Source organism: Cinclus cinclus, chromosome 4 (assembly GCF_963662255.1).
Source record: "Cinclus cinclus chromosome 4, bCinCin1.1, whole genome shotgun sequence".
Taxonomy (NCBI): Eukaryota; Metazoa; Chordata; class Aves; order Passeriformes; family Cinclidae; genus Cinclus; species Cinclus cinclus.
Window position 1 is genome coordinate 58,632,401 of NC_085049.1, and position 18,699 is coordinate 58,651,099.

Below are 18,699 nucleotides of genomic sequence, written 5' to 3' on the forward strand. Positions count from 1 at the left end.
CAGACAAACCTAGCTTAGAAATTGTAAAAATTACTTCTGCATTGGAGCTGTCTGATGGTCTTCAGAAGCTGTGCTGCAAGAGGATCTGCCAGCAGTGCACTGCTTAATGTGGCATTGCCTGGCTATTTCTTAGCTTATCACTGGCACTTCATCACTAGGGTGTGGGGTAGATGACCCAGCCATGGGAAATCTGTAGTTCTTTATTATAAAAATGGTCCTGCTGGGGTACATCCAAGTTATGTAAGCAGGAAGTGGTGAAGGAGCAAACCTCATTTTGCCACTTCCCCTGCCACATTGCTCTGGTGCTGAAAAGCAGGCTTTGGTTTGCAGGCTGTCTGATACATTTCGGGCTCCTGGGTTACTAACACTGAGGTAGGTTAACTCTCTGCCTGCTTCAAAATAGGGAATACAGCCTTTCTGCAAACAGTTTTTTCTACCTGAAAGTTTTGGTCACCCATCTTAAGACATCACAAAGGAAAGACTCCATCAACCTTCTGTATTGTGGCCCTTACCCAAGAAACAAATACATATTTACTGCAGCCCTGTTTGTTTTGTCTGCAATTTGACTCACTCTTGAGGTAAAGAGTAAGTCACTGCAAGGAGCAAATGCATTTTTCTGTTGCAAGACAGTCGCTTGTTTTATTGGGAACTGTGACAGAGTTGATCTATACATGTTTTTCCCGTGAGATTGCTCTAGAGAAAGGGACCTGTTGGAATAAGCATACACTATTGGTTATTTGTACTTCTGACTTCAGCTAATTATAGCCTCAGCCACGCCCTCTCTTCTACCTGCTAATGACTTTCCAGGTCTGGTTACTAATGGCTGCCCGTTGTTGGTGCTTCCCCACATACAAATCCCAGCACTAGCAGCTTTCCAGGGACTGGACTCCACAGTCCCAGTAGCTCACAGATGCTGACAAGTATCTGACATTACTTCTTCCAGCATTGCTCTGCCCCCAAGACACAGTATGGAAGCCATAGCCAAGTTTGATTTCACTGCTTCTGGAGAAGACGAGTTGAGCTTCCAGGCTGGGGATATGTTGAAGGTGAGTACAGCCCCCATCTTGACTAAACAGTGCTTCTGAGAATGCTTCCAGATCTTTCTTGTTCTTCCATTTCCCTTGACAAAATAGATGAAGACACGTCTATAAACTAGGATACAAATGCAGGATACTCCTCTCCCATAGGGTTTGCAATAGGACAGCAATTACAGGTTACTTGAACTGTGTTCACTTTTCTTGATTTTATGTCCATAAACTGTGGACTTAGGTGCCCTGCACTCCTCCAGTGGTCAGCAGGGAAGGATAAGTACTTTTGCTGGGGCACAGATCAAGCTCTTTGGTGACAGATTTTGAGGGCCCTGCCTATTTTCATTGACCATGTAAATCATGCACAGTGACTACATTATGATGACTATGTCTAAATGCAGGAAGGATCAGTTCTGTCTAGAGGGATTGCTGTCTTCCTTATTGCCAGCCCTTCAACTGTTTAAAAGATAACTCTTACGTATTATAGAATTTATATCTAACTTTTCATTGTTAGTAATTATTGTTAGATGCTGCAGGGATTTTAGGCAATTGCAAATAGAAGAGGAAAAGTCAATGAGACAGACTGTTACACACATAATGGAATAGTTTAAGAGGTCCTGGTCTAATAATGTTATATACACCCTTGCAGGAATTGAACATGGGACAATGGCAGAATTAGAGTTGATGATATACTACACAGAGCTTCTGGAAGTCTCTTTAAAATTGATTTGTATGTGTTATGATAGAACAGTTCTTGTTAACGTTACCAAAGTGCCACAGATAAAGTCACTTGAGGTTTCACCCTAATTATTTTTCCGCTTCTCAGCCCCAGATGTTCTGTTTCCTTTGAAAATGCTGAGTATTACTCCTCCCAAAGACCTTAACTCCTTTACTGTCCAAAGGGATGGTGTACAGCAATAGGATGTAAACCCTTGTTTGGCAGGGAGCCTTTGCTACCCCTCTGTGCAGCCACAGATATTCCAGTTAATAATCAGATACTGGGTCTCAGCCTTGCCTTTTCCATCACCACCATTTTTTTATTTTCTTGGCCTTTTAATTCTTGGCACTTAGTTGATAGCATCCAGAGTTCATTAGTACCAAATCTTTCCAAAGAGCTGTGAGAAAGTTCTGGAGAAATCACTGCCTCTCTTCAGCACAGATAAACATTCTTATTCTTCCACAGTCAGTCCCTACTATCACAGGACCTTTACTGATGCCTTTTTTCTCAGGAGACTTCCATCAAGTCCCTGGCTGGGGTGATGGTGTTGGCCAGGTCACTTTTCTTTCTGTTCCTCAGTTTTCCTTCCTGTAAAATCATCATAAACTAGAGATTCTTTTCAAAGTATGCTGGAAGCTTCTGATAAAAAGTGTCAACACTACACACCAGTTTTATTATTATTACTTGTCATAGAGAATTCACTACCAGAAAAATCAAACTGCCTTTTGGTTTAATGTCCTTGAGGTGCACAAAACAACACCTTGGCCACCCAAGCCGTAGTAGCAGTAAATCAGCCTGAGGAAAAACTCTGTTCTGGCATAGGCACACATACATTCATACCCCATCATGAGCCCCCCTCGTGCTGCCTGCAACAAGCTGCTGATTTATAAAGGAGATAAGATGAAGTATTGATGTAGAGATTACAAAACAGGAAACATGAGGCCCTCAACCAGTAGTGACAGGAGGAAATCCACCCTCTTACACCCCCCCCCACATCCTTCTGAGAGGATGACACAGTGAGAGAAACCTGCCAGCTCTGCAGTGGCAAACAGCAGGTGGGTCTGTCTGGAAACCTCACTTCCAACAGAGCAGGGCCAGAGCATGGGCAGAAAGGAGCTGTCATCCCCTGTGTTTGGCCACAGCAGTGGAAAAAGATCCTTAACCCAGCACCCAGGCATGAGGACAGCAGTGACTGTACAAGTGGGGAATTCCACAGCTTTCTATTCCTCAACTTTTCTGAATCCAAAGGTTTAAAAAAGGCCTACGTGGCAGGGAAGGCAATGAAGAATTGGCTCCAGAGACAGCAACATCCTGTTGCGAATACAAAGCAGTTAAAATGTGCCTTAGGCTCCCAAAACCACGAGATTGGCTCACAAAGCATTATTACTGTTAACAATAGATTTTAAATTAGGTCTTTTCCACTTGCTTTTTCCTTTTGAAACTGTCATGGCTCATGCTTTTAGGCTCCTCTCCAAAACCAGAAAGAGCGGAAACTCGGTCTACTTCATACAGCAGAATCCTGTCCCAGGAACTGCAATGTCAAACAAAACACCAAGGACCACAACGTTTGCAGCAAAATCCCAATGTGGTTGTATTCCTGTCCTCTCTCCTCTAGCTTAGGGCTGTGTCTTGGGCCATCAGCCAGGGTGTCATGAATTTGAGCCCTCCCTGGTCAGCAGTGATGTTTCTAAGGAACATTACAATTAACATTAATGTGAGCACACTTGAAGCTGCTGCAGCACGTGATGTGGACTCACTTCCAGCTATTCTATAATCTCCTAAGTGTAACAGTGTCTTGAAAATACTTTTTGCCTCCTTCTTTTATCTACCTTGGCAAAGCTCCGGGTAGCTGAAGACTTAGCCCACTAAATAATCTCTTGTGAAATGACAGGTGAGAGCACATGGTAACATCTGTGCAGTCGTAAAGCACACAGATAGAGCTGCATATCCCTCCACATCCATGTCAGAGGAGTTTTTGCTGATATTTTCTTCTTCCCTTGTGAATCTGAGATGTTCCAGTACCAACTATAAAAGGCAGAACAGAGAATAACTTAAACCCCTATTAAGTCTTTCAAAGCTGAATTTCTCCATTTCACAGGCACCAGAGATACAAGGATGAGGGGTCAGACAAAGGGGTAAAGTCAACAAGAAAACTCTCTAATTCTACTTGGGCTTTTTATTGCTTGCTTGCTCTGAAGTGGTCATCAGCCACTAACCTCATTACACCATTGATAGGGAATAGAATGTGTACCATTTTCTTTCATTCTTGCAAGATATTCTAGGTTTCTGCCTGAATCTTGTTACTTTTGCCTTTCTCAGGTGACACATTTATTCCGTCCATTTCTCCATTGCAGATTTTGAGCTCCCAGGAAGAGTGGTACAAGGCTGAGCTCAGAAGTCACGAGGGCTACGTTCCTAAGAACTTCATTGATTTCCACGTTCCCCCGTAAGTGTGACAGAAATGGTGTCACCACCACGGCACATTTCCACCGAGTGCTGTCAGGAGCATGCTTGTGTGCACATGCAGAGGACAGGACAGGGGAAGTGCTGGGCACAGCACCCTGCACTTTGGGACTGGCAAGGATTGCCACAATGCTACACTCACTTCTGCCAGCACAGCATATTTCTACCCCAAAGCATCCTCTGTTCCTTCGGAGCTAAGTGAATCTCGATGATCGCTGGCAGTCCCAAGTGACTCTTTTGTTACTGCTGCTCAGGGGGATGCTGGGATGTGGCAGGAATTGCATTTAGATGTCCTCAGAGAGAAGGAGAATAGTCATGATGTGAAGCCTTGGGAACAGGGACAGAGGCTAAGCACAAAAGGAAGAGCAAGGCATCTTTCTGAAAACGAATTATAATAAAATTTAACGACGAGGCTGGTGAGTTCGTGTCGGTGCACTAGAGGTCAGTGCAATGCTGTGTGGCTGTGACAGCTCGTGTTAGTCCTGGATGGGCAGAGCTGATACACCAGACACACCGCCCCGCTCTCCCTCTCTCACACACAAACACATCTGTCAGAGGACAGGAGTACCTGCATTTCTCTCTTCCCCCTGAGGAGGTGGCACTGTGCTTTCAGAAAGGACTGATGAGTGTTGGAATGCATGTTAAATGTGCTCTCCAGCCCTATGCCATCAATGTGACAGTGCATGGGATTTTTTCAACCTTTCAGTTAGCAGAAATGCTCCCAGAAGCACCTCTCATTGTCCTCTTTTTTTCAGAAGTGCTGCAGCATTTCAGGGGTGAACAAGCAGAGCGTGCACCAAGCCCAGTACTTGTGGCTGTAATGCCACACCGGTGCCCTGAGCAGTCATACTGGGAGCACACAGGGATTTTGAGGTTACAAATAAGTGCCTCTGTCTCTTTTGGAGGTGGCACTTACTGACCTTTTTGAGCATAAGCCAAGCTTCTTGGCTGAGCTGAAGGACATTATTAGTTTGCTGTGCAAATATGTCCTTGTACTTTTGAGCCTCAGGGAGATGAGATCTTCCAGTCAGTTGCTCTTGTTCACTCTTTCACAAAGCTGTGCCATCGCTCAGGAGCACTGGCAGCTTCTTTTTTCACACACATTTTTCTCGTGTTGCTTTCTCTGTGCAAGAGCTGCGAAGAAATATTTCCACTTTGACACTTTTCTAAGCACCAGGTCTGCACTTTGAAGCAGTGCAGGCCAGATGACAGAACGAGACATAGGGGGGAAAGCTACCTCCTGTTTTTGATGGATTGTTTTTGCCCATCTTTTTCTTGTCATGTAATCATTGAGACTGGTTATCAAGGCTCATCGAAGTCTGATTTTTCTTTGCTAATAATACATAGGTAAACTGTGATGATAATAAGGAAGTCCAAAGTGGAAATGACAGATGTTAGGAAATTAACAGTCCTTAATTTTAATGCAATAGAGGCAATTAAGTATTAGGTAAAGTCAAAGACTGCAGATCTTATTAGACATATGCAAATGTATGTGATTTTTTGTTTCTTTACTGAAGATTTTCTACTGACATCTTACTCTTTTACTATTTATGGTGAATTTCTCATCATAAGTCCAGTGCTTTATGCTGTTGTTTGTTATGTCTGGCTGAATTTGTGTAAGTGTGTTTATGTATTCTGTGCTTTACAATTTTGTGGTATTGTAACTCTTGCAGGAACCAATTTATTAGTACTAAAACTTTCATGGCTTTCTTCTGCTAAAAATTTATGTGTGTTCCATGCAATATATCCATCACAGCCCAGTAATTTTCAATCAGTTTGCCAAAAAGCAATTTGATCTATATGTCTGAGAATTATGTATGTGTATAAGTATACATACACATTAGTAATTTAAAATTTCTTTGACTGACCTTATTGCACTGTGTCTGTAATTACAGTTTCAGCAGAGTGTTGCTTCTTAGCAGACCAAAGCTTACATTGTTCTCTTTGCATGTACGTGCTTTTACTTCTCAGAGAAAATGGTCTGCATCCATCAAACCCCTGAACCTCAGCATATACATGGCCACTGGGAGTAGTCATGTGGGTTCCTCTGATCCTTTTGTCTTCGTCCCTCCACCCTGCTCATTCAAATTCTCCCTACCCTCCATTTTTTTTATTCCTCACTTTAATTCACATCCTTATTCACATCCCCACGATTTTTCCCACTCGACAGCTGGTTTGATGAGAAGATATCCCGCCACGAAGCAGAGAACCTTCTCATGAGCAAAGGAGTTGGCTGCTTCATCGTCCGGGCCAGTCAGAACTCTCATGGTGACTTTTCCATCTCTGTCAGGTAGCTGCTTCTCACAGCACATTCCTGCTTCTTTTCCTGTGTAATGGTGTCCCTAGCCTCCTCTCATAAGGATTCCTAATGTGATGTAGCCTCTTGAGAAGTTTGCATGCTGCCAGTCACTGGTAGTGCTGCTGTGTTGTGAATGAGAGCAAATTAGGCATCTGATTCCCAAATGTTTCTGCCTCTTTTCAAGTGACACAGTGAATGTCCCATTCCAAAGCTGCATCTCCTGGTGACCTCCTTCTCTGAAAGAGCTGCAGCAAAGCAGAGTGGTACAGGGGAAGTCTCCCACAGTGCTTAACACGTGTCTTCCATTTGTTTTAATTCCCTGACAGCTTTGGTACTACCTATTAAGAGATTAGTATTGCACTGTTAACTTATTTCCCACAGGTCAGTGAACAGCCATTGGACAAGGAAAGGTTTTTCCATTGCTTGCAGCCCAGCTGCATTTCAGCAATTTGCTGTAGCCCAGCACTTCTCAGTGGATTTGCTTCTAAGCAGAGCTCTTAAATGATGTTTGGTTTCCCAATTTTCAGTCAAATAGTTGATAACCAGTTTTAAATTAGAGTCATGATTAACAAGCCTTCTCCAAGTGGTATGTACTTGCTGATTCGGGATTCCAGCAGCTCTAAAAGTATCCAGGAGGAATGCAGGAAAACATTCTGGTTACATTTGCATCAATTAACACCAACAAATCAAGTACAGTCAGGCTCTTTCTCTGGCCCTGAAGTCAAGCACTGTGGCAGAGGTCAGGTCTGTATGGCTATACCCCACCAAACAGAAGAGCTGTATTCAAGCAGCTCCCTGTGAACAGTTCCTGGCCTGCTCTTTCTAGCCATGGCCCAGCACTATTTAAGGGAGAGCTTTTCCATTTAAACCACAGCCATGCTAGCACTTCAACAGCTTGGGACTGTAACAGTCAAGGATAGCCTTCAGTCTCTGCCTGCCCCCGTTTAGTTTATTTGTGCAGATGTAGCCTCTGAGAAGAGTCTTTTGAGTGCCTGGAGCTGCACAGAGCAAGGAGGTGGGTAGCAAAACCAGATCACATCTGGTGCAAAGAGGAATTTTACACATCACACAAGAGGTGAGAGGAGGGGAGGTGCAGGGGGATTAAGAGACAGAAGGTTGAGATTGTTAATTTGGCTTGTAACAGCATCAGAAAAGTCCATGGGCTTTTTGTTTGTTTGTTTGTTTGTTTGTTTGTTTGTTTTTTGATAGGGAGAAGGACCTGTAGTAATGATGTTACACTAGATTTTATACCATTTTAAAGCTTAGTGTAGGGCTTCATATGACTGTGTCTGCATGTAGTGGTGATCCCCATGGTGTGTAAAGGTGTAATACAGGTCTTACAGTCAATGCAGACTGGATGTTAACAGGACCTGCAGAGGCTGTTGTGTAGACTACAACTACACTTTTTCACCCTGGAAGCTCCTGTGACCTTTATTTCAAAAGAGTGGGTTTTAAACCCTATGCTTTGTTCTGATAGTTCTTTGTGGCTGGGCAGCCCTGGGGCACTCTGTGTTTGCACATCGATGAGTCTTTTGAAATAGAGCCACATCGGTGTCCAGTACACACAAGGACTGCCATTGCATGACTTTCCAGAAGTCTAGATTTGGCCAGGCAAGAAGTTTTGCTACCCTTCTGGAAAAGACTTGTTCAAAAAAGTAGAAGTGCAATCTGTTTGATGATCTCTTTTCCATTGGGATCCAGGCATGAAGATGATGTGCAACACTTCAAAGTGATGAGAGATTCAAAGGGTAGCTATTACTTGTGGACAGAGAAATTCCACTCGTTAAACAAGCTGGTGGACTACTACAAGACAGCTTCCATCTCCAGGCAGAAGCAGATCTTCCTAAGGGACAACAGCCAAGAAGAACAGGTAAACACAAACTGTCTTTAGATGTTTCTCAGTCAGAAACCTTTCTGTGGAAGGAGTTCATCCCATGAGAATGTCTCAAGACGGAGAGGAAGAGAGTCTGTCCCTGGAAATCCAGATACATCACTGCTCTGGTGGGGGCTGAGACACAGATTTTTAGTGGATTCAGTGGTATGTAAAATTGTATAATTGAGCAGAATTTTTTGATTCTTCGAATCTTAATAGAAGTGCTTTGATAAAGCTGTGCTAAGACCTCAAAGCTGAAATTCTAAAATGCCAAGGGAAGCAGGACTTACCTTATTGAAATGCCTAGATTTCCTAAGGGCAGGTACAGAACTGACTGGTGGGTTGTGACTGAGAAGAATTTGAGTCTGGTTTCTTAGTGTCCTTTGCACACACTCAGAGTGCAACTACAACTGCAGGTTTATCTGCTCAGAAGAATTGTCCATCTTCTGTTACTGAGCAAATGCAGTAAAAGGAATGGGAAAGAACAGAGGGCAGAACCTGGAGCAGTTAACCAGGCTGTTAGGAACTGGAAAGTACTACCGAGAAGAACATAGCAGATCTGGGAACAAGATGTGCCTTCAGGGAAGATATAGTCAATGTTTGAGAAGGCAGAGAAATCCCAGTCCAATGAATGTCTGGTTTTGTGCCAGGGGAACAAGCAAATGACATAGCAGAGGCTGCTACACGTTGCACTCCCTGTACTGGGAGTGAACATGCCTGGTCACTGCAGCAACCAAAGTCCTGCTTTACAGGGAAATGGACTCTGGAATTAAATTACCAGCATGTGCAAGTAGAGGCAAGGCAGAAAGTATGTGACCTGCTGACTACAGCAGTAAAGTTTTATAGGCTGCATGTGGGTCATTCTCGCTGTCTCAAAATGAGAGAGAATGCATTTTTCACTCTGAAGAACAGACCTGGGTTGTTGTCTATTTCTAGACCACTTATACAGAGCTTTTAAAATGCACTAGTAAGGTATTAAAATAAAGGCTCTGGGATCCGTAAGAGCGAGATCACAGCAATGAATCTCTGTGTCTGGGAAAGGAAAGAAAGACTGTATGCATGTATATATCAGTATAGCAACCTGTTTGGGCTGACTGTGAGCAGGAAGGGAAAGAGATGCTTTTGCTCCAAGATGCATTCAGGCAAATGAAAGAACAGAATTCAAGTTTGCTTTGGCAAACTCTCTGTACATTTGTTATGGTGATGGGCACAGCGGGGTATGTTTAGACACAGTGGGGTTTCTGTTCACAATTTAAATTTTTAGATGCTACAGCCATATGATAAAATGATTGTAATATAGATTTCAGTGCAGAGACAAATGAAGTCTAAGGGCAGTATTTCAAGAAAGAGCTTGACTCCTGTGCTGATCCTCATCTCAGTAGCCATATTTCCAGCCCAGCACCTCCTAGCACTAGCTGCTACTGACTTCAAATGGAGAGTGGCTACGACAAAGATCTAAAATACAGGATTCCTGATTTGTTCTTCTGTTCAGAGGGGCGGAGTCTTTTATTTAAAAGAGCCTCCAGAGTAGTAGGTAGTGGTAGTGCTTGGTGTGTAGTGATTGCACAGCTTTAGTCAAGGATGTGGTAGGAAGCAAAACCTGACCTCACTTTGAGATATTTCTTCCATCAGGAGAGGCGGGGTGGGACCCTGGAACGGATAGGTCGGGAAGGATTCCACATGGGAGGAGCAGCTGGAGAAGATCATTCTTCTATACCCAAGAGATATGTAGAGAATCCTGTTCCCATACTGCAGCAGCAGCAGGTACTACCAGGAACAAGGGGCTGGGACATCAAGCCCAGGCATATGAAACATTGGCTTTTATTGCTTGGTAGTCAAAAATCTGCATCTCTCAGATGTGCACACAAAAGAGAACTTGCTTCCTAGATGTTTCCTACTTCATTTCTCTAGCTGCCTGGGCAGATTTGTGTCAATATGACTTAGATTTGTCTCATTCTTCTTTGGCTAATTTGGCTACTAGATTTATAAGCCTGCTTGCTGTCCTTTACACTGTGGAGCAGCCAAAGAAAAGGTAAAGTAGTGTGCCCTCAGATACAGTCAGCTGCACCAGCACCACTGATGTTCTCCCAGCATATGGGACAGAGGAAGAGCAAGGAGTGGACAGGACTGGGTCATAATAACTCCACTTTAGCTAAAATCCCCTTGGCAAGCATGACTTTTTATCTGTGAGTTAGAACAATCTTAATTTTTCTCCAAAAGTCTCAGACACCAAAAAAGTCCCTTCTGACCATTTGTCCCAGCAGCTGTGAAACACGACTGAGGACAGTCAGCTTTCAACTACTAAGAAGTAAAACCCAAAACAGAACAATCTAAGCTGACCTCATCCATGAGGGTCATTGCTTGCAGAACTGGAGCACAGGGACTTTACTGGAAGCAGAAATCTAAAATTATTTATGGGGGTCTTGACCCTGACTCTTTGCTCACTAACAACTCTTAAGTCCCCTCATTTATACATCTCAGAATATATGTGTCATGGTTTAATCTCAGCTGGCAACTAAGTACTATTCAGCCACTCAATCACTCCTCCTCCCACTGGTGGGAGTAGGGAAAGAATCAGGAAAAACATAAAACTTGTGGGTTGAGATAAGAACATATTTGCAATTGAAATAGAGCAAACAGTAGTAACTACAATAATAATAACAATAATAGTAGTAGTTGTTATTATTATTTTCCATTTATTTAAAAGGAAACAACAAAAAGAGAGACAGCAATAAAATTCAAGAAAAATAAATTATTCACAATACAATTGCTCATCACTCACTGACTGATGCCAGTCCCTGACCAGTTATTGGCCTCTTCTGGCCAACTCCCCCTGCTTTATATACTGGGTATTATGTTCTAGAGCATGGAATATCCCTTTGGCCAGATACTGAAAAGTCCTTGATTCAGAATGAGCCCCTACCTAGCAACAACTGAAACATTAGTGTATTATCAGCAGTATTCACATGCTAAATCCAAAACACAGCACTGTACCAGCTACTATAAAGAAAATTAGCTCTATTCCATCCAAAATCACAACAACATGACTTTTCTGCTGCTGTTTTCTTTCTAGGAAAGACATGGAGGGAGTCTGGACAGGAAAGACGTGATGCACAGACTAAGGGATCATGGCCAAGGAAATGCAGGAGCTATGCAACGGAGACACACAGACCCACTGCACCAGCAGACACCAGTAAGTGATGCACCTGGAAGGCCTCATCTGCCCAAGTCAGTGGGTCCCTTAGCAATGGCCAAGCAGTCTGAACAGTGTCACCTACATGGAGGTCGCATGAGAAATAGTGTATTTTGCCTGCCAGGCCATGTCTTAAAAGACATTTCTGAGCCTCAAGGCTCTATCCCAGCCACTTAAATCTGCTTCTGGGGCATTCTGAGGGCAGGACTGCAGTGTTATGTGAGCATAGTTCTGGTAACTACTCTCAAGGTCAGTGTTATGCAGCCTCGGTGGAAGAGGGAACTTAGCATGAGCTCAGCCAAAGAGGCATCTGGGACATTGGAATGAGCACAAGCTCACCCATGGATTTTGATCAAGCATGAGTCCAGTCCAGCAGAAGACATTTCTGGAAGACTAATGATCTCCTCTAGGAGAACTTCATGTCCATTAATGCACAGGACTTTCAATTATATTTGCCACCACAGCCAGGCAGTGACTGATGTCAGTAGCTAAATGTGCAGTACATTTTTTAAATTCTATGGACAGCAGCCTCATGATACTGTACCATGCTACAGTGCTTCTCCTGCCTTGCAATGCAGTCATAGTCACACTGTGTCTTCCATTAATTTTTGCTGCAGTCCTGGGAAGACCTGAGATCACCCAGCTCTGCTTGTCTGTGCCTGGCACGTCTCTCAGACCTCCTTTGCTGTCAAAGGAGGATTCACCTACCTGATACCCTTGTCTGTCAGAGCCTCTTAGCACTTGGGATGGTCCAGGTGTGTCTCTGCAGACACCCCAGACCACTCCCCTGCTGGACCCATACCTGGCACTTGACCTTCAGTAACTACCTGCTCTGCAAATTCCCCCCATGTGAATGCCCACATAGGATGTGGTGTCTTTCTCTGCCTCAGCCTGTGATTCCACTGCCAGGAAATACTTTGTATTTCCCCATCATCTCAGTGTGACTTAAGGCATGGTCCTCTTCCTTGAGAAAATGTCCAGCTTAGCCCACAACCACAGAACCTGGATCCAAGGAGAGAAGGGAAGGACAGCAGACATTACTCAAGTGTCAGTGTAAAAGAACAGATTGTATTAGGAGATTTAGAACATGTTGAAAAATAGGGGCATGCCCTTTTTTTTTTTTTTTTTGGCAAAAGCCCCGAATCTTTATTGCAATCCATCTTAAAATACAATGGTTTTTATCTCTCAGAGTCTGTGGCAATGAATAACAACATGCTTTTGCCTGCCACATCCCATCAGTGATGTAGAAGCCACAAATCCAATTATAGGAAGGTCTATATGTCCAACCAAATAACTAGGGGCCAGTACTAAGCCGGGCCCTGAATGGAGGATTTATCAGAAGTTAGTCTGCCTTCAGACAGATTTCTCCATCTGTCCCTGCCAGATATACCTCCTAAATTATCCATGCCCTGTGGTGTGGATGCCAACAATTTCCCAGAAAGAAGCCCAAGCTATGTCCTTTAAAATACGGTTTCTGGCCAAAGTGGGAGATTGACTGCAAAGTCTTAAAAAAAAAAATCTAACCATAGTGCACATTACAGTGCACGCCCCAAAATGAACCTATATACCCAAACAGATGCTAAATCCTTCAGATCTCAAGGGCCTGACCTTGGGGAGAGTCTGAAGAAGGTTTAAGACCCTCCCCTATGCCCCAAAAGTGCCTGAAAGAGCAAGTATCCTTCTTTATCCTTCTTTACAGTGTTCTCTACTCTGTGTGCTGGCTCTCTCAGTCCTCAGCTGGCCAAGGACACATTTTGGTATCTGTACCAGCACCAGGTCAGCTCCCTAGAGCCACTCCCTAATAGTTAAGTCTCAGGCAGGAATCCTGTGCCCCCATAATTGGCTTCAAACGTGGCTGTCCTGGCTGCCCTTACAGGGCAGAGGCAGCAGAGCCATGAGAGCACAATTTCTTAAGGGCCTCCTCTCAGTCTGACTTGTTGACTTATGATGCAAAAAACACACAAATACACTGAAACTGCTGAGAAACCCAACACCATCCCTTGGGTGTCCCAGTAAATTGGTCCCTCCTTCCTGGCATCTTGGCCACTTCCTGGTTTAATTGCAAGTTGGTCTAAAATTCAGCGCTGCTTGTCCTTGCTCAGTGAATGTATTTACTGGGTCTTAAGAGGGTTGACAGGAAGATGATTTTTGAAAGTCCTGGCTCCTTGTTCCCTGCCTGTCTCTGCTCTCCTTCCCAGCGAACGCTGTGGGTCCGTGCCTTGTACGACTTCGACGCCATGGAGCACGATGAGCTGGGCTTCCGCAGTGGAGACATCTTAGAGGTCCTGGACAGCTCCAACCCATCCTGGTGGAAAGGTCGCCTGCGTGGGGAGCTGGGTCTCTTCCCTGCCAACTATGTCACACCAGTGCTGCTGTGAGGGCACAGTATGGCCCAGAGGGCTGTGCTGGAGCTGCTCTTCCGACATGACAGGGACAGAGAAGGAGTGCATCTTCCCTTGCCACCAGGACATACAGTGTTTTTTGTTTTGTCTTAATTTATTGGCAACTGATCTTTTGAAATGTTTGTATGAAAGAGAACCCTTTGAAGAAGAATTTTTTCCCCCTATTTTTCACAGTCATGAAGGGGAAGGAGCAAAAATCTTGGACTGTACACTGAGACTTTGCTGGGTCCTCCCTGCCCTGTCACCTCTTTGGGTAACTGTTGATAAGCTCCTGAGATTAGTTTTATTCTGTAGAAATGCCCTTCAGGAAAGTCAGGCTTCAGGTGAACTTCAGGTTCAGTCTTCAGGTAGCCCTATCCCTTAATTTTGGATCTTGTAGCAGTCATAGTCTCTTCAGGCTCCATCCCACCTTTCTTTCAGAGGCAGGAGGGACTCACACGTGAATTAAATGATCCTTGGCAACCACATTAATCCTTCAGTTAGGGAAGGAAGGTGAAGGGGCTTTAGGTTGAGGTTGGGGCAATCTAGACTTTTCTTGATAGTTTCTGACTTACCCACCTCATACTGTGTGTATGCACTGTATGGATATAGCAGGTGAAGGGAAGAAATTCTGTAAGCTTTTGTACAAACATACAAGTGGTGAAGGGATGGGAGGGCAAGAAGGTTTCTTTGCTTCTTCTCATAGGCCTGGTCTTCTTTCTACCCTGTAACAACTTACCCATTTTCAAGCTCCTCTTTTAGAAACCTACACCTCAGCCAGATGGATTGATTAGAGCAGATCAGGCCCTTCAGCTGAATTAGTATCCACTGGACTGGATAACAGTAATATCCCTCACTGGTTCCTACTGGTTCAGTAGAACTGAACTGGAGAGGAATTGGAGAGGTTTCTCTGGTTTGGTGGCAGAAGTTTTCCCTGAGAAGTTGCTGTGTTAAAGATGACCATGTACACAACTCTGGCTTACTAGAGAAATGTCTCATTCAACAGGTTAAACTGTTCTTTTGCAGTATGCAGAGAATAAAGCTGTAGCCATCAAATAGTCTGTTCTCTGTTCCATTTTTTTTGGATAAAATAAGGTAAATTAATAGGTTTTCAAATAACTGCTGAGTGAATGCCCAGATGTGATAGAAATTTATTGCAAATGCACATTACCTGTCCCCTTCATAAACTCTGTGAAGGGGATTCTACTGCATAACCACTGCTCAGGCTTGTTGATATTAAACTAGCTGCCTGAATTTTTCACAACATGTGGGACCTCAGCAGTCAGCAAGAAGTGATGATTAATCATTACTGAAAAAGAAAGAATAGGCAAGTGAAAACCTCTAAACACAAATCAGCAACAAAGAAAAAAAAAGTTCTTATCTTTTATTAGTCCCAGTGAAAGAATAAGAACCCAGGAAATAGGTTCTTGGTGAAATCCAAATCAATGTAGCTAGCCTGAATAAAGCTGCCAGCTAGACAGAGTATTAGCACAAAGAACCCATTTTGAGAGAGCTCCACCAAAAGCAGATTGTTAATGGGTGAAGTAAAATGAGAATATTTCACCAGACATAGAAGCTCTAAAGAGAACAGAAAACTTTGAAAGACACATCAAGAACTTACTGGCTGCCACAGTGGTCCAGGGAATACAACTGCCTGGGCTGGACGTGGCCCTGCTCTCTTGCAGGAGCTCTGTTCTGGCCCTTTGGTGCCTTCTTCTGAAGGGAGGCCCATGAGACTTCTTTTGGAACACAATCCCTTACCATTTGTATGAGGGTGTAACCTCAGTGACTCCAGTTTGAAGAGTGTTTTGGTGTGATTTGCCCTTTTTTAACCTTTTTGTGTGCTGGTTGGTTTTCTGCTAAGGTAGTAACAAATTTGGGAGAGAGAGGGTTAATACTCAGTGTGAGAGAGAGAGAGTGTATTAAGGCCAGGAGGAGACAGAACCAAGAAGCCAGAAACTAACAAAGGCAAAGGAGGGATAAAAATGATGAATCTTTCATATTCAGTTCTGGCTGAAACAAAAGAAACAGTGTATTCACATTTATTCCCATCATGTCAAATCATCTTTCAATTAATTCCTTTTTTTCTGTATTAGTTACTTTTAAAATTAGAAGCAGTGTCTCCTTTTCCTTTCCTCAGCACCCTAAAGACCCTCTTGGTAGTGAAGATGTAGTTGCACAAAATTAATTGAAGATAATGCACTTAGCAGTTTGATAGCTCTTCATGCATTTGAAACCCCTTTACAGAGATTAACTAATTAAGCAAATCTAAGTAGTGCATTGTAAGTACCCCCATGTTAACTTATGATTCATTTGAGGAAGAGGTAAATTTTCACGTGATTTTTAAAAATTGATGTTTAAGGAACTAATACCTAAGGTAATTAGCATTAAAGGACTGCACGCTAATTATGGACAGCGTAGCAGAACCACAATAAAATCAGGATTTCTCATTATGAACAGCACCTAATGGCAGCAAAATTACCAAGAGAAGACAGCCTCACGGCCTCTGTGATAACTCCACCAGTGCCCTGCTCTGCTGCCCTGCGCAGGGGCCAAGCTCAGGGCTGCCATGCCCAGCCTCTCTTGCCTCTGCTTTTGGCCTTGCAATGCTGCCTGCATTTACTGCTCGTTGCAGGAGCTGGGAGGCACAGGTGTCAGCCTGCATTTTTGTCATCTCCCACAGTTAAAGTCACTTTTCTCCCAGCAAAACAGCAGTGCTAAGAATTGTGGCTATTCCTAAGTCAGTGGAGACTCTGGGTACAAGGAGAGGTGTGGGCAAAGCAGTGAATTCTGCGGGGATAGAAGGGGCTGTAGGATAGAAATATTTTCTGTGCCCCGTGCCATTTTCTGCCCGTAAAATTCCCTCTCTCATAGATCAGGCCACTAAATAAGGAAAGAGAGAGATACTCCACTCCTTTAACCATGTACCCGGCCAACCTTCCTGCTCTTTCTTCCAACAGGTTTTAATTGTAGCAGAATCTTTATTAATATTGTGGTGATTCACTTACACCTCAGAATCTATTAGCCACACAAGAAGCACAGATTAGCAACCTAGGACAGGAGCCTTAAGGTGACAGTGCTGCACTGAGCTCACCTGACATTTGCCAATGTTTTGGAAAGAACCAAACCTCTGGAACATATCCCAAGAAAGACCACTGTGAAACCAAAATGGGAAGGGATGAAGAGGAAAGCTGGAAAAGTATTTTGTTTCTTATTTTTCTTAAGCAAGAAAGACAGTCCATGAGAAAAGAGAATGTAAACTGAGATAAAAGTAGGAAAAGTATGTGGGAAGGCAAACATAACAAATGAAACAGAGAAAGCTGGACATGTACATGGTAAAATACGTTTGATGAGCACAGCTGAGCTGTGCTTTCTTCTGTCTGAATTATCTTTTTCCTGTGTTCTGCTGCAAATCCATATTTTGCTTGGAAGTATCTCTGTGATTAATAAGGCTGAGCTAAAAAGAGTAAATGGAAATTTTCTTTCATGTGAAAGATGTGCAGGCAGTTTTCTGTGCCACGAAAGAGGGGTCTCTCTGCACTGGTGTGCATGTTTGCTGCAACAGCTGCGCTCACTGGAGCATGCTGCAGAAACCACGGGATCAGGGCTGGTTCCCATTGGACTGCTCACAGGTAAGAGCACCAGGGAGATGATCCTCAGAGCTGCCACAAAGTCAGCTCCTGCTCAGGCTGCTATGCCAGTCTCTTGTGCCAGGAAAACAAGCTCATGGGTGGTGGTTTTTTGAATGGAAATTTCAGTAGGCTGCGCAGGAAATTTGAAGCTTTCACAACAGCCACCTGCTCAGCTCATGACTTTTTCTATCTAGTGGCACCTTTCATCTTTCCTCTCCAAGAGGATCCCAGTGCTGCAGGCCCTTTTGCCTTCAGCCCCTGTGGAGAGAAACCAAGCAAAAGATCCAGCAGCCAGGACTGCATGGCTTGAACAGCCTCGAACAGCAATGTGGCATCAGCTGGGACATTTTGCACTGCAGGAGCAATGCCACAGCAGGTGTAGTCCAGCAGCGAGGCGAAGCATGATCTCTACCCCAAGTGGGGAGCACCAGGTCTTTAGTAATGTCAGTGTCACATCATAGGGACAACAAGGATGTCTAGTGGGACAGGACGGTGGCCGTCTGCTCTAGGGCTCTGCTCAGACTCTTGTTCTGCTTCTGCAGCTCTTTGCAGAGGAGCCTGGGTTACACCACGCTAGGTGTGAGAAGTATTTGGGCAGTATTTGTTGCCCATGCCTGCCCAGTGCAGCCCCAGAAGCCTCCATGCACCTCCTTGCAGCTGCAGCCCATCACCTTGCTTCCCCTACGTGCCCCTCCTGGACCCACGGCCCAGCTTGTGCCTCTTTGCTGAGAGAAAGTGCTCTGCAGACATCTCATTTCAAATATTTGTTCAAAGCAATTGGCTCAGGTGCTTTTAAATGAAACCCCATAGAGGTCAGTCAAAACCATTAGTGTTCCCTGGGTGATCCAGGCAGTTACATTTACAGGTTAAAACACAGCCATGGACTAAAGAGGTTCTGACACCCAGCCTGTCCTTGCTGCTGAAAACTTTGAGTTTCATGGGGAACCATGAATTGAGTGCATGATAAAACCTTTTAACATCCCTGAAGAAGAGGGCAGAGCATTGCCAATTTCTCCAATTTTTTAGAGGCAACTTTCACATGACAGAATTCATGAGCCTTAATTCGCATCAAATGCAAAAGAAGTTTCTTACATAAGCAGAACTGCCAGTAG

General features: G+C 44.0%; 1 protein-coding gene across 1 annotated transcript; it reads left to right on the forward strand.

Moving 5' to 3' along the window:
- The first annotated feature begins 953 nt into the window (after nt 1–953).
- GRAP2 (GRB2 related adaptor protein 2) lies at nt 954–14,023 on the forward strand. Its single transcript, XM_062491359.1, has 7 exons — nt 954–1,046; nt 4,101–4,192; nt 6,380–6,499; nt 8,210–8,378; nt 10,014–10,145; nt 11,455–11,574; nt 13,773–14,023. Exons 1-7 carry the CDS (start codon nt 969–971, stop codon nt 13,950–13,952), a joined length of 891 nt encoding a protein of 296 aa, XP_062347343.1. The 5' UTR covers nt 954–968; the 3' UTR covers nt 13,953–14,023.
- The last annotated feature ends 4,676 nt before the right edge of the window (nt 14,024–18,699 follow it).